Source organism: Erinaceus europaeus, chromosome 21, assembly GCF_950295315.1.
Source record: "Erinaceus europaeus chromosome 21, mEriEur2.1, whole genome shotgun sequence".
Classification (NCBI taxonomy): domain Eukaryota; kingdom Metazoa; phylum Chordata; class Mammalia; order Eulipotyphla; family Erinaceidae; genus Erinaceus; species Erinaceus europaeus.
In genome coordinates, this window is record NC_080182.1 from 28,002,077 (window position 1) to 28,015,951 (window position 13,875).

Here is a 13,875-nt window from a genome sequence, read left to right on the forward strand (position 1 = left end):
AGAGAATGGGGGAGATAGAAACAGAGAGACACACCAGCAGCCCTGCTTCACCACTTGTGAAGTTTTCCCTTTGCAGGTGGAGGCCGGGGGCTAGAACCAGGGTCCTTGCGCATGGTAAGATGTGCACTCAACCAGGTGTGCCACCACCTGCCCCTCCTTTTTAAAATTTTTTTACAAATAAAAACTTGTGGGCTTCATGTCCAGTGGAGAAGCAATTTCAGAAGCCAGACCTCCCACCTTCTGCACCCCATAATGAATTTTGGTCCATCCTCCCAGAAGGGGAGAAATGTTAGAAGATGCCCAGAAGGCTCTGAATCCCTATTCATTCAGGACCCAGAGAGAGAAGAGGGAAAGGGAGAAAAAATGAGAGAGAAAGAAAGAAAGAAAGAAAGGATGGATACTCAGAAGGAGTAGGTTTGGCTTAGAAAGGAAGAGAAAGCAGGAGCAAGGGGTCAGGCGGTAGAGCAGCGGGTTAAATGCACACGGCACAAAACGCAAGGACTGGCACAGGGATCCCGGTTCGAGCCCCCGGCCACCCACCTTTGCAAGTGGTGAAGCGGGTCAGCAGGTGTCTATCTTTCTCTCCCCTTCTCTATCCTCCCCTCATCTCTTGATTTCTCTCTGTCATGTTGAACAACAGTGACGGCAACAGCAACAATAATAACAATGACGATAAACAACAAGGGCAACAAGAGGGCAAAAAATAGCCTTCAGGAGAAGTGGATTCATAGTGCAGGCACCAAGCCCCAGCAATGACCCTGGAGGCAGGAATAAAATAAAATAAAATAAAATAAAGAAAAGAAAGTAGGAGCATAGAAAAAATATATATGAATATAGACAGTTATAGAAATAATCGTCGTCTGTGGTCTGGGAGATGGCACAGTGGATAAAGCTCTGGACTCTCAAGCATGAGGTCCTGAGTTCAATTCCCGGCAGCACATGTACCAGAGTAATGTCTGGTTCTTTCTCTCTCTCCTCCTATCTTTCTCGTGAATAAATAAATAAAATCTTAAAAGAAAGAAAGAAAGAATCGTCTTCTATGGCCATACTACCCTGAACACGCCTGATTTCGTCTGATCTCGGAAGAAATACTAGTCAGCCCATATCTGTGACCTTGGGAGAACCCCTGCAGTTTCCAGAGGATGGAATGGAGACACAGAACTCTGGTGGTGGGAACAGTGTGGAATTACCCTTTTGTTACCTTATAGTAAATCAATATTAAATCACTAATAAAAAGGGGAAACAAAAACTAGTGGGCTGGGGAGACAGCACAGTGGTTCTGCAAAGATACTTTCCTGCCTGAGGCTCTGAGGTCCCAGGTTCAGTCTCCAGCACCACCATCAGCCAGAGCTGATCAGAGATCTGGTCTCTGTATCTTTTCACCCATATTAAAAAATAAATATAAAAATTTGTGGGGGACAGGGGAGATAGCATAATAGTTCTGCAAAAGACTTTCATATCTGACACTCTAAATTCCCAAGTTCAATCCCAGGCACTGCCCTAAGCTAGAGTTGGGCAGATCTCTGGTAAAAAATAATAAATACATAAATAATAAAAAACATTGTGGTCCAAAAGTTGTTGCAGTGAACAAAGCAAGCATTGGACTATTAGATGTGAGTTCCAGAGTTTGATCCCCAGCATTGCATGTGCCAGAGGGATGCCCCAGGTATCTCTTCTTCATATTATTAATAAATAAATACAATATTTTTTGAAATTAAAGACAGAGGATAGGGGCTAGGTGGCTGTGCACCTGGTTGAGCGCACATGTCACAATGCACAGGTTCAAGTCCCAATCCCCACCTGCAGGGGGAAATCTTCATGAGTGGTGGAGCAGGAATGCAGGTGTCTCTCTTTCCCTCTCTCCCTCTCTGCCTTCCCTTCCCTCTCAATTTCTTCCTGTCTTCATTCAACAAATAATAATAAAAACAAAAGAGACAAAGAGTGAGAACTAGATATTGCACCAATATTGCTTGCTGCATGAGGCTCTGGGTTTGAGTCCTGTTGTTGCACAGGGCAGAGTGGTATCTCCATCGATCTCCCTCCTTTATAAAAATAGAGAAAGCTGGGGGCCAGGTGGTGGTGCAGCGGGTTAAGCGCATATAGTATGAAGCACAAGGACCCCCGCAAGAATCCCAGTTTGAGCCCCTGGCTTCCTACCTGCAGGGGAGTTGCTTCTAAAGCGTTGAAGCAGGTCTGTAGGTGTCTATCTTTCTCTCTCCCTCTCTACCTTCCCCTCCTCTCTCAATTTCTGTCCTAGCCAACAACAACAACAGCAATAACAACAAAATGGAAAAAGTGGCCTCCAGGAGCAGTGGAATCATAGTGCAGGCATCAAGCCCCAGCAATAACCCTGGAGGCAAAAAAAAAAAAATAGAGAAAGCTTTCTTTTTTTTTTAATATTTATTTATTCATTTTCCCTTTGTTTTTGCCCTTGTTTTATTATTGTAGTTATTATTGTTGTTGTTGTTGATGATGTCTTCATTGTTGGATGGGACAGAGAGAAATGGAGAGAGGAGGGGGAGACAGAGAGGGGGAGAGAAAGATAGACACCTGCAGACCTGCTTCACCGCTTGTGAAGCGACTCCCCTGCAGGTGGGGAGCCGGGGGCTTGAACCGGGATCCTCTTGCCGGTCCTTGTGCTTTGTGCCACCTGCACTTAACCACTACGCTACCGCCCGACTCCCGAGAAAGCTTTCTTTTTAAAAATATTAATTAATAAATTATTTAATTTATTTATTTTCCCTCTTGTTGCCCTTGTTGTTTTTCATTGTTGTTGTAGTTATTACTGTTGTTGTTATTGATGTCGTCATTGTTAGATAGGACAGAGAGAAATTGAAAGAGGAGGGGAAGACAGAGAGGGGGAGAGAAATACAGACACATCTGCAAACCTGCTTCACAGGCTGTGAAGCGACTCCCCTTGCAGGTGGGGAGCAGGGGGGGACTCAAACTGGGATCCGTAAGCCGGTCCTTGGGCTTTGTGTCACATGCACTTAACCCGCTGCGCTACCACCCGACTCCCGAGAAAGCTTTCTAAGAATATAAATTATTATTATTTTTTAAAGCATTGCCCTTCTCCCCTGCCCTCTACAGATGAGTTTTTCCATTTTGTTCTCCTCTGCTTTGCCATCGGGTCCCTGCTGGTGTGTTACCACTACTACACAGGTGAGTGGTCGGGGGAGGGGGGCTGGGGGCGTGGGGGACCCAAGCTGCACGCTGACCACCCTGCTGCCCTCAGACTGGTTCATATCCCTCGGAGTTGGCCTGCTCACCTTCGCCTCCCTGGAGACCCTGGGCATCTACTTCGGGCTGGGTGAGCCCCCTCCCCTCAGGACCCCTCCCACCCGAGGCCCCAAGGTCCAGGCTGGAGCAGAATCGCTGGGAGAAAGAGGATGCCCCTGTGAATAACACAAGAAAAACAGTTTAAAGTGTGTGGGGGAGGGGAGAGACAAAGAAAGGAAGGGAAGGAAGAGAAAAAATAATGGAAAAGAAGGGAAGGAAAGAGAAGGGTAGGAAAGAAAAGAAAGGGGGATGAAAAGGGGAAGAAAAGGAGTTTACAGACTTTTCCTGGGATCAGTGAGCCACTGTCCCCGCTGGTAGCTGTTATAATCAGACTCCGGCTCATCTCAGGAAGCTGCCTGGCCTGTGTGTATGTGTGAGTTAATGAGAGAGAGAGAGAGAGAGAGAGATGGAGAGAGAGAGAGAGAGAGAGAGAAAGTCTGTGACTTCTCCCTGGGCTGGCCCAGGTCCAAGCAGTCCCCAGCTGACTGGTCTCTCTCTCTCTCTCTCTTTCTAGTCTACCGCATCCACAGCGTCCTGCATGCCTTCATCCCCCTCTTTCAAAAGCTGAGGCTGATGGGTAAATGGAACCTCCTCCCCTCTCCCCTCCCTCCTATGTTCGGGGTCTCCGGTGGTGAACACAGGCTAGGGAGCCCCGTCTTCCAGTTGATCAGCTCTGGGACCCAGGAGCCTCCCCCAGATGTTGGGCATGATGGCACCTATGTAAGGCCCTGGGTTCCCTCCCCGGTACCCCCACCACTCAGGGATCATCCTGCTGCCTCTGGGGTGGTGGGGGGTCCGTGGAGGAAGGGATGCTCAGCTCCTCATCTATAAAACATGGTGGGCAAGCAGGGCGGCCCAGAGATGCCCACTAGGCAGGCCACCCACCTTGCCAGCACATGGCTCAGCTTCCAGATCCAGCACCACCTGAGAGTGGCCACAGCACTGGGGGAAGGTCCGATACTCTTGTTCTTTATTATTATTATTATTATTTTATTTTATTTTTACTAGAGCACTGCTCAGCTCTGGCTGATGGTAATGAATGGGATTGAACCTGGCACCTTTGGTGCCTCAGGCATGGAAGGTTTTTTTTTTCCTTTTTCTCAGAACCATGTGCTATCTCTCTGGTCACTATGGTTCTCTCTTCTCTCTATTTTTTTAAAAAATATATTTTTATTTATTTTTATTATTGGATAGAGACAGAGAGAAATTGAGAGGGGAGGGTGAGATAGGAAGAGAGACAGAGAGACGCCTGCAGCCCTGCTTCACCACTTGTGAAGCTTTCCCCCTATAGGTGGGGACCAGGGGCTTGAACCTGGGTCCTTGCACAATGTGATGTGTGTGGTCAACCAGGTGCGCCCCCTCTGGCCCCCTCCTCTATTCCCCTCTCTCTCTCTCTCTAAAGGAGCAGGGGGAGGCAGTTCAGCAGGCAGGTACAGGGGACAAGGCCCCCACACAATCTGCCCCCATGGTCCTTCCCTTCCAGCTCCCGGGAGACCCGCTCAGCTCACTGAGCGCAGCACCTGAGAGCAGAGGGAGTGGCTCTGGGAGCAGCTTGAAGCTCAGGGACAAGGATGAAGCCTGTTTCCCCTGACCAGGACTCCTGCTGCCCACCCAGGGCACCACTCAGACCAGAACCCGGGGCCGCAGCCAGGGGCAGAGGTGCCGTTTAGACCTGGGCCCCCATGTCACCCAGGAGGCCTGTGAGGGGGGATGCAACTCTGGACCTGGAATCTGTCTGGCCCGCAGTTTCATCTAGTGCCCAGCCACCCAGTAGGGTGACATGATTGTGGGACAGACAGATGGACCACTGAGAACCCCACTGCCGGCTGTATGAAGCCACAGCCCCTGGGCTTCTTCCCCTCCCCCAACCCCCAGGCCAGCCCTGTTGCTCTGGAACTCTCTGCAAAGTCAAATAAACCCCCACCCCCAACCCAGGAGAGTCTGCTAACCCACCATGCACTGGGGCTGCATTCACAGAGGTATGGAGTCCTGTTCCAAGGAGGTGATGGCAGGGTCAGTCCAATTGGCACAGCCAGGCCACACCAACAGCACACACACAGTCCTCCGGACACCTTTCCTAGGTGACAGGGGACCAGAGTAGGCGTAGGAAGAGTAGTGGGAGAGGGGGCTTCACTGAACTCACAGACCTTGGAGGATACCGTCTTAGCGTCCTGGGTGCAGGTGAAGGTGCAGGTCCAGTCACTTGCTCTGATTCTCACGTGACCACCCCCCAGGGCTTGGCTGGACCTGTCCCTGGGCAGAGCAGTTCAAGGTAGCTGGGCTTTCCCCAGGTTTGGGGCTGGAGGCTTCTGAGAATTCTCCAATTTATTTATTTACATATTTATTTTGTCTCCAGGGTTGTCGCTGGGGTTCGGTGCCAGCAGTATGAATACACTGCTCCTGCCTGCCCTTTTCCCCCATTTAATTGGATAGAACAGAGAGAAATTGAGAGAGGAGGAGAGACAGGGAGAGGAAAAGAGAAACACCTGAAGACCTTCTCCAGCATCCCCCTGCAGGTGTAGAGCTGGGGCTTGAACCTGCATCCTTATGCTTGGTATTATGAGTGTTTAACTGGGTGTACCACCACCCAGCCCCCAGAAACATTTTCTTTTTTAAAAATATGTTTTAAAATATGTTTTAACTATTTATTTATTAGAAATATAGGAGGAGAGAGAAAGAACCAGACATCACTCTGGTATACATGCTGCCAGGGATCAAACACAAGACCTCATGCTTGAGAGTCCAGTGCTTTATCTACTGCACCACCTCCCAGACTACGAATTCTCAAATTTTCTTTTGAAATATCTTCCTAGAAGTATGAAAACACGAATGGGCAGTTCTTATCCTTGTTGAGTGTGGATGCTGCCAACAACACAGGCAGAGACTCTAAACTGCTGGTGCCATTCTAGAAAAGGGCAGTTCTCCTCAGAAATGGGTGTTAGGCAAGATGTGGGGTTTCAAATAAATACCTGGGCTGGGGAGAGAGCACAGTGTTTCTGCAAGACAATTTTTCTGCCTGAGACTCTGACATCACAGCACCACTGGTTCAGTCCCTAGCACCACTGTCAGCCAGCACTGAGCAGGGCTCTGGGCTCTAGCCTCTCTATCTCTCTCTCTCTCTCATTAAAAATTACAAAAGGAGTGGGCCAGGCAGTAGCACAGCAGGTTAAGCACATATGGCGCAAAGCCCAAGGCCAGCTCAAGGATCCTGGTTCTAGCCCCTGGCTCCCACCTGCTGGGGGGGGGGGTGTTGCTTTATAAGCAATGAAGCAGGTCTGCAGGTGTCTATCTTTCTCTTCCCCTCTCTGTCTTCCTCTCCTCTCTCAATTTCTCACTGTCCTACCCAACAACAATGACAGCAATAATAATAACAAAACAACAATAAACAACAAGGGCAACAAAAGGGAAAATATAGCCTCCAGGAGCAGTGGGTTCACAGTGTAGGCACTGAGCCCCAGTGATAACCCTGGAGGCAAATAAATAAATAAATAAATAAATAAGAAGTCTAAAAAAAATTACAAAAGGAAAACGGGGGGAAAAAAAAGCAGAAAGGTAACCCTGGAGGTTGCACAGTGGGTAGAGCTCTGAACTCACACACATGAGGTTCCATGTTGTAGCCCTGGAACCAACTGTGCTGCTCTGGACCTTTCTCTCCCTCTCTTCTCATATATAAGATACATAAATCTTACACACACACGCACACGCACGCACACACACACACACTTTATTGCCATGGAGAGTTTCATAATATTCATGTGTGACTCTCTGTATCTCCCCATCTACAGTAGTGATTTCATCTCTCTCGTCCCTGATTGTTCGTATGATAGTTCTCTCTCTTGCTTTTTGTGAGTCTAGCCAGTGGTTTGTCTATTTTATTTATCCTTTTGAAGAACTGGCTCTTGGTTTCATTACCTGCAGACCTGCTTCACTATTCATGAAGTCACCCCCCCCCCATAGGGACTAGGGGCTTGAACTTGGGTCCTTGTGCACTGTCCTCTCTCTCTCTGTATTTTTCTCTCTCATCCTCTCTCCATCCCATAATATATTTTGTTTATTTACTTATTTATTCAGTTATTTTTACCAGAGCACTGGGTTTTTTTTCTAGATTTTTATTAACTTTATTTATTGGATAGAGAGAGCCAGAAATTGGAAGAGTAGGAGGAGACAGAAAGAAAGGCAACTGCAGCACTGTGTCACCACTTGCAAAGCTTTCCCCCTTCAGGTGGTGACTGGGGGCTCAAACCCGGATCCTTGAGCATTGTAACATGTGCACTCAACCAGGTGCGCCACCACCGGGGCCCCCAGAGCACTGTTCAATTCTGGTTTACGGTGATGCTGGGGATTGAACCTGGGATCTTTCATGCCTCAGGCATGAAAGTCTTTTTGTATAACCACTATGCTGTCTCCCCAGCCCTATTCATTATCTTATTAAGCTTAAGTTTCCAGTCTCAGAAAAAGACCTGCTGGGTCAGTGTTTTTCAGATGTTTAACCTCAGTTGTTTCACTGTCACTGCAGACTACAATGTTTACTGTGCTAATGTGTTGTCGTGTTTCATCTGTAGAAGTCACTGAGCCCGTGTTCATAGAGACAGCACCTCACTCTGGCACATGTGACATTGAGGAGGGATCTCAACCTTACACTCCAGCCCCTGGTGGGCTGCTGGAGTCAGGAGCTTGCTACTCAGAACAGAGAGCCCCCCTACTGGGGTTCCGGGCCCTCCCTCCAAATCACAAGGCTCATATTCCATCTTGAACTGCCCAACACTCCGGAGGAAGCCTTTGTACATCTGTCTAGTTCCAAAAGTTCACATTGTCACAGCTGGGAGGTGGTGCAGTGGTTACAGTGTTAGACTGTGAAGCATGAGGTCCTGCATTCAAACCCTGATGTGGCAGGGATGCTCTCTCCCTCTCCTGTAAAGATTTATTTATTTATGAAAGAGAACAGAGGAGAGAGAACCAGAGTATCACTCTGGCACATGCAATGCCAGGGCTTGAACTCAGGACTTCATACTTGAAAGTCCAGTGCTTATCCACTGTGCTGACTTCCCTAGTTGTGAAATAAATAAATAAATAAATAAATAAATAAATAAATAAATAAATAAGCTAAAAAAATCAAACAGGGGAGTCGGCGGTAGTGCAGCAGGTTAAGTGCACGTGGTGCAAAGCACAATGACCAGTGTAAGGATCCTGGTTTGAGCCCCTGGCTCCCCACCTGCAGGGGAGTCGCTTCACGGGCGGTGAAGCAGGTCTGCAGGTGTCTGTCTTTCTCTACTCCTCTCTGTTTTCCCCTCCTCTCTCCATTTTTCTCTGTCCTAAGAATGGTGACATCAATAACAACAACAATAACTACAACAACAATAAAAAAACAACAAGGGCAACAAAAGGGAAAATAAATATTTAAAAAACAATTTCAGTATTAAAAAAAAAAATCACTGCTGAGCTGCTCTGGCTTCCAGTGGTGTTGAGCACTGAATCTGGCGTGTTTTATTCCTTGGTCACGGAAATATTTTTGCATAACCACTATGCTGTCTCCCCAGCCCAAAAATCTTTTTTAGAAATACTATGAAAAGAGCAAGAAAGATGAGAGAGAGAGAGGAGGAAGCAGGGCATCACTCTGGCACACGGGATGCCAGGGATTGACCTCAGGATCTCAGGCTTGAGAGTCTCCCACCTTATCCACTGTGTCACATCCTGGGCTGCAGTAAATAAAACCTCTTAAAAAACCCGTCTGGGTGGAGGGTAGATAGCATAATTGTTATGCAAACAGACTCTCATGCCTGAGGCTCCAGAGTCCCAGGTTCAATCCCCCACACCACCATAAGCCAGAGCTGAACAGTGCTCTGGTTAAAAAAAAAAATTCCAATTTTGGAGTGACATGCTTGGGTCACAGGTCTGGGCTGTGCTCAAAGCGGCCAGGGATTCAGGAGCAAGGTCACCACACTGTCCCCTCCCACCTTGTCCTGACCCCTCCTTGAAGGCAGCCCGAGCCAGTGACTGGTCAGTAAGGGAGTACAGTGGCCCAGCCCCCTTCTAGTAAGTCAGGACAAGCTGCAAGGATCACCCCGTTTTCATAGGTCTCTGGGACAGCTCCCCACTTCCTGGCAGGTGCTGTTCTGCAACCCCAGGCAACCTGACCCAGCGCCCAGCACATCCTCAATCACAGGGTTCCCTACTTTCTGTCAGGCTATTTCCAGGATGGGGTGGGGATGGGACAGTGCAGGCTGCCTCCCCTTGCTGCCCACACCCCTAGGCCCTGCTGTCCTTTCATCTCCAGCTCACCCACCCCGCCCCTGAAGCAGAGACTCCTTGAGGGCTGGATTTATGTGTCCCAAGGACTCAGGAGGCTGAGTGCCTGCCCTGGGGGTGACAGACTGGGGGTGACGGAGGGAGCAGCCTGCCACTGATGTCACAGTCACTCTTGAGAACAGAGGGCCAGGAAGTAGCTCGTCTGGACAGGGCGCTGCCTTGCCATGTTCGAGCTCCAGGCTCCAGCTGATGCAAGGATCCGGGTTTGAGCCTTCGGCTCCCCACCTGCAGGGGGAAGCTTCACAAGGGGTGAAGCTGGTCTGCAGGTGTTTCTCTGTCTTTCTCCCTCTCTATCTCCCCTCCCCTCTCAATTTTTCTCTGTACTATCCAATAAAATGGAAAAAAAATGGCCACTAGGATCAGTGGATTCATAGTGCTGGCACCAAGTCCCAGTGAGAACCCTGAGGCAATAAATAAATAAATGAATAAATAAATTTTATTTATTTTATTACTTACTGGATAGAGACAGAAAACAATTGAGAGAGGGGAATGAAAAGTAAAGATGGAGAGAGAGAGATACCTACAGACCGGCTTCACCACTCGTGAAGTTTCCCTCCCTCTTGCAGGTGGGGACCAGAGGCTTGAACCTGGGTCCTTGCAGATGGTGACCAGGTGCTCCATCACTGAGCCCCACAAAAGTCTTTCTTATGGAACAGGTAGCAGCAATCTGGTCCTTTTCATTGCTGCATGCTATTCTAGTGCGTGAAGCCAATTCCGTGTGTTCAGAAGGTAGCTCAATGTCTAAAGTGTTGGACTCTCAAGACAGGTCCTGAGTTCACCTCTGGTCTTGCATGAGCCAGTGTAATACTTTGATATTCTCTCTCTTTCTCTCTCTCTAGTAAATAAACATGTTTTAAAACCACAGTATACTTTTCTGCTCTCCTGTGGTGGACACAGGGTTGTCTTTGTGTTGGGGCTATTAAAATAAAGCTGTGGTAGATATCCATGCAGACGGTTCTGGGTGAACCTGAGCACTTGTTTGTCGTGGGACTGCAGGCAGGGCTGGGATGGCTCAGTGTCAGGTAGGTGTGTGTCTGCCTTAAAGAGAAGGCCAGCTTGCTGAAGAGGCTGCTCCAGTCCCTAGGCCCACCGGCCTCGTCCGAGAGATCTGGCAGCAGTCCAACATGCAGGTCTCACGCAGCTCCACCCAGAAGTGCAGTTTGTCACATCTGGATGCCAACTAGCATAAGAGACCTGGACCTAGGGGTTCCTTTCTACCTCCACCCCCACTTCATGCGTCCTGGACCGTTAGGGGAGTCACTGCGCTGCACCTTCAAGTCCAGGGCACTGGCCAGTGTGTAGGGGCTACAGGAGAAGATCTTGGTGATGGGAGGGGAAAAATCATGGACCTAGGAAAGGCTAATTCTCCCTGACTTTTCTTGTTGGGGGAGAGAGAGAGAGAGGGAGGGAGAGAGGGAGGGAGGGAGGGAGGGAGGGAAGGAGGGAGGGAGGGAAAGAGAGAGAGAAAGGGAGAGAGGAAGAGTACGAGAGAAGAGGAATGTATGTCACCAGGGCCTACACTGCTGAGTGGTTTCCTGGAGGCCAATTTTTTTTCCAAGAGAGGAGAGACCCCACAGCCCTGCCCCACCCTCCATGGGGCTCCCTGGGTGCTGTGCATGGTGCTGAGAGGAGAGACCCCACAGCCCTGCCCACCCTCCATGGGGCTCACAGGGTGCTGTGCATGGTGCTGAGAGAGGAGAGACCCCACAGCCCTGTCCACCCTCCATGGGGCTCCCTGGGTGCTGTGTATGGTGCTGAGAGAGGAGAGACCCCACAGCCCTGCCTACCCTCCATGGGGCTCCCTGGGTGCTGTGCATGGTGCTGAGAGGGGAGAGACCTCACAGCCCTGTCCACCCTCCATGGGGCTCCCTGGGTGCTGTGCATGGTGCTGAGAGAGGAGAGACCCCACAGCCCTGCCCACCCTCCATGGGGCTCCCTGGGTGCTGTGCATGGTGCTGAGAGAGGAGAGACCCCACAGCCCTGCCCACCCTCCATGGGGCTCCCTGGGTGCTGTGCATGGTGCTGAGAGGAGAGACCCCACAGCCCTGCCCACCCTCCCTGGGGCACCCTGGATGCTATGCATGGTGCTGAGAGAGGAGACAGTCCACAGTCCTGCACACCCTCCATTGTGATCCCAGAGTGCTGAACACAGTGCTCGCACATGGTGCCCGAGCCTGAACCCAGGTCCTTGGTAAGGTGTGTGCTCTGCCTGGTGACCTTTCCCAACCCCTTCTATTCAGTTATTTTATGTCAGAAGGTAGTGCATTGAGCCTTTGGGTGCAGCAGCCGCAGCTGAGTCAAGGCCCCCACACTCACTCACACACATACATTCACACACACTCACAAACACACACACATTCACTCACACATTCATACACACACTCACACACTTACACACAGTCACTCATACACACTTACACAAACACACACATTCACTCACACATTCATACACTGACACACATACACACTCACTCATACACACACACACACACACACACACACACACAGCTGTGCTCAGCCCTGGGAAAAGCCCCCACCCAACCCCCAAGCCCTTCTTCAGCTGGTTCTCTGTTTCTCAAAAATGTGCAGGATGGGATCAAGAGAGAGTTCAGTGGAAGACCCAGTACTGTGTCCTTGCTTTCTTTTGTTGCCCTTTTTTTTTTTAAGTTTTTCTGTTTTTTTTTAATATTTATTTTATTTATTTATTTATTCCCTTTGTTGCCCTTGTTGTTTTTGTGTCCTTGATTTCTGTTTCCTGTGGAGAAAAAAGCCTGTTTTCATTTGAGATGATGCGACAGTTAATGGTTTTCATTTTAGAGGGAGAAAGATGCCCTGGGGAGCTTTTCTTTCCAAATTTATTTTTTATTTATTTATTTTATTTATTTATTGTCTCCAGGGTTACTACTGGGGCTTGGCTCCTGCACTATGAATTCGCTGCTCCTGGAGGCTATTTTTTTCCCTTTTGTTGCCCTTGCTGTTTATCACTGTTATTATTATTGTTGTTGTTATTGCTTTCATTGTTGTTGGATACGACAGAGAGAAATGGAGAGAGGAGGAGAAGACAGAGATGGGGAGAGAAAGTTAGACAACTGCAGACCTGCTCACCACTTGTGAAGAAAACCCCCTGCAGGTGGGGAGCTGGGGGCTCGACTGGGATCCTTGAGCTTGTCCTTGCACTTTGTACCATGTGCGCTTAACCCTCTATGCTACTGCCCAGCCCCTTTAAATTTTTTATTAGTCATTTAATATTGATTTACAAACTTATAAGATAACAGGGTTATAATTCCATTCAGTTCCCACTACCAGAGTTCTGTGTCCCCATTTCCTCCATTGGAAATTGCAGTGGTTCTCCCAAGGTCACAGATATGGGTTGATACTATAGCTATGGATATATATATATATATATATATATATATATATATATATATATACCTTGTTTTCCCTATGGTTCTGCCTTCTCTTCCTTTCACCTATTACTACTTCTGAGTGTCCTTTTTTTTTTTCTCTCTCTCTCTCTCTCTTTCCTCTCAGATGAGAGAAACAGCCTCTGGCTTCTTCTGGCATTTTCCAGAGTCACTTTCTTTCAGAGATGCTATAAAAACAAGATTCCTGGGCGGGGGAGATAGCATAATGGTTATGCAAAGAGACTCTCACTCCTGAGGCTCCAAAGTCCCAGGTTCAATCCCCCGTACCACCATAAGCCAGAGCTGAGCAGTGCTCTGGTGTTTCTCTGTGTATGTCTCTCTCCCTGCATCTAAATAAATAAATAAAATAAAATAAAATAAACAAGATTTCTACCTGAACTGGAGTTGTTGCATTGCACCAAAGTAAAAAACTCTGGGGTGGGGGGAGTACAGGTCCAAAAAGAATGGCAGAGGACCTAGTGGGGGTTGTATTGTTATGTGGAAAACTGAGAAATGTTATGCATGTACAAACTGTTGTATTTACTGTCAAATGTAAAGCATTAATCCCCCAATAAAGAAAAAAAAAAACCAAGATTCCTGGTTAAGCGCACATAGTGCAGAGCACAAGAAGTGGGCTTAAGATAACTCTGGAGGCACAAAAAAAAAAGTTTCCTGGTGGCAGACACTTAGGGTCCTGCTGGGATGGGAGGTTCAGAGCCCTCTGCTTTACTTCTGCTATCATTTACCCCTCTGGGCTTTTCTTTCCCCAGAACCCTGCTCAGCCCTGGCTGATAGTGGTACTGGGGATTGAACCTGTGACCTTGGACCCTCAAGCATGAGAGCCTTTTGTGTGACCACTCTGCTATCTTCCCATCCTGAGATTTTG

The 13,875-nt window shown here is 48.5% G+C and overlaps 1 protein-coding gene across 6 annotated transcripts in view; it reads left to right on the forward strand.

Moving 5' to 3' along the window:
• Positions 1 to 8,383, forward strand: part of TMEM40 (transmembrane protein 40) — a 31,135-nt gene extending 22,752 nt beyond the window's left edge. Inside the window, exons 6-9 of one of the 6 annotated variants that reach the window (XM_060180680.1) lie at positions 3,091 to 3,162; positions 3,236 to 3,310; positions 3,794 to 3,856; positions 7,842 to 8,383. In XM_060180680.1, coding sequence (XP_060036663.1) covers positions 3,091 to 3,162; positions 3,236 to 3,310; positions 3,794 to 3,856; positions 7,842 to 8,032 — 401 coding nt within the window. In that variant the 3' untranslated portion in view covers positions 8,033 to 8,383. Of the gene's footprint in view, positions 1 to 3,090; positions 3,163 to 3,235; positions 3,311 to 3,793; positions 3,857 to 4,762; positions 7,712 to 7,841 lie in introns of those variants that run through there. The other 5 variants (XM_060180677.1, XM_060180679.1, XM_060180676.1 and 2 more) reach the window with 5 other exon arrangements.
• The last annotated feature ends 5,492 nt before the right edge of the window (positions 8,384 to 13,875 follow it).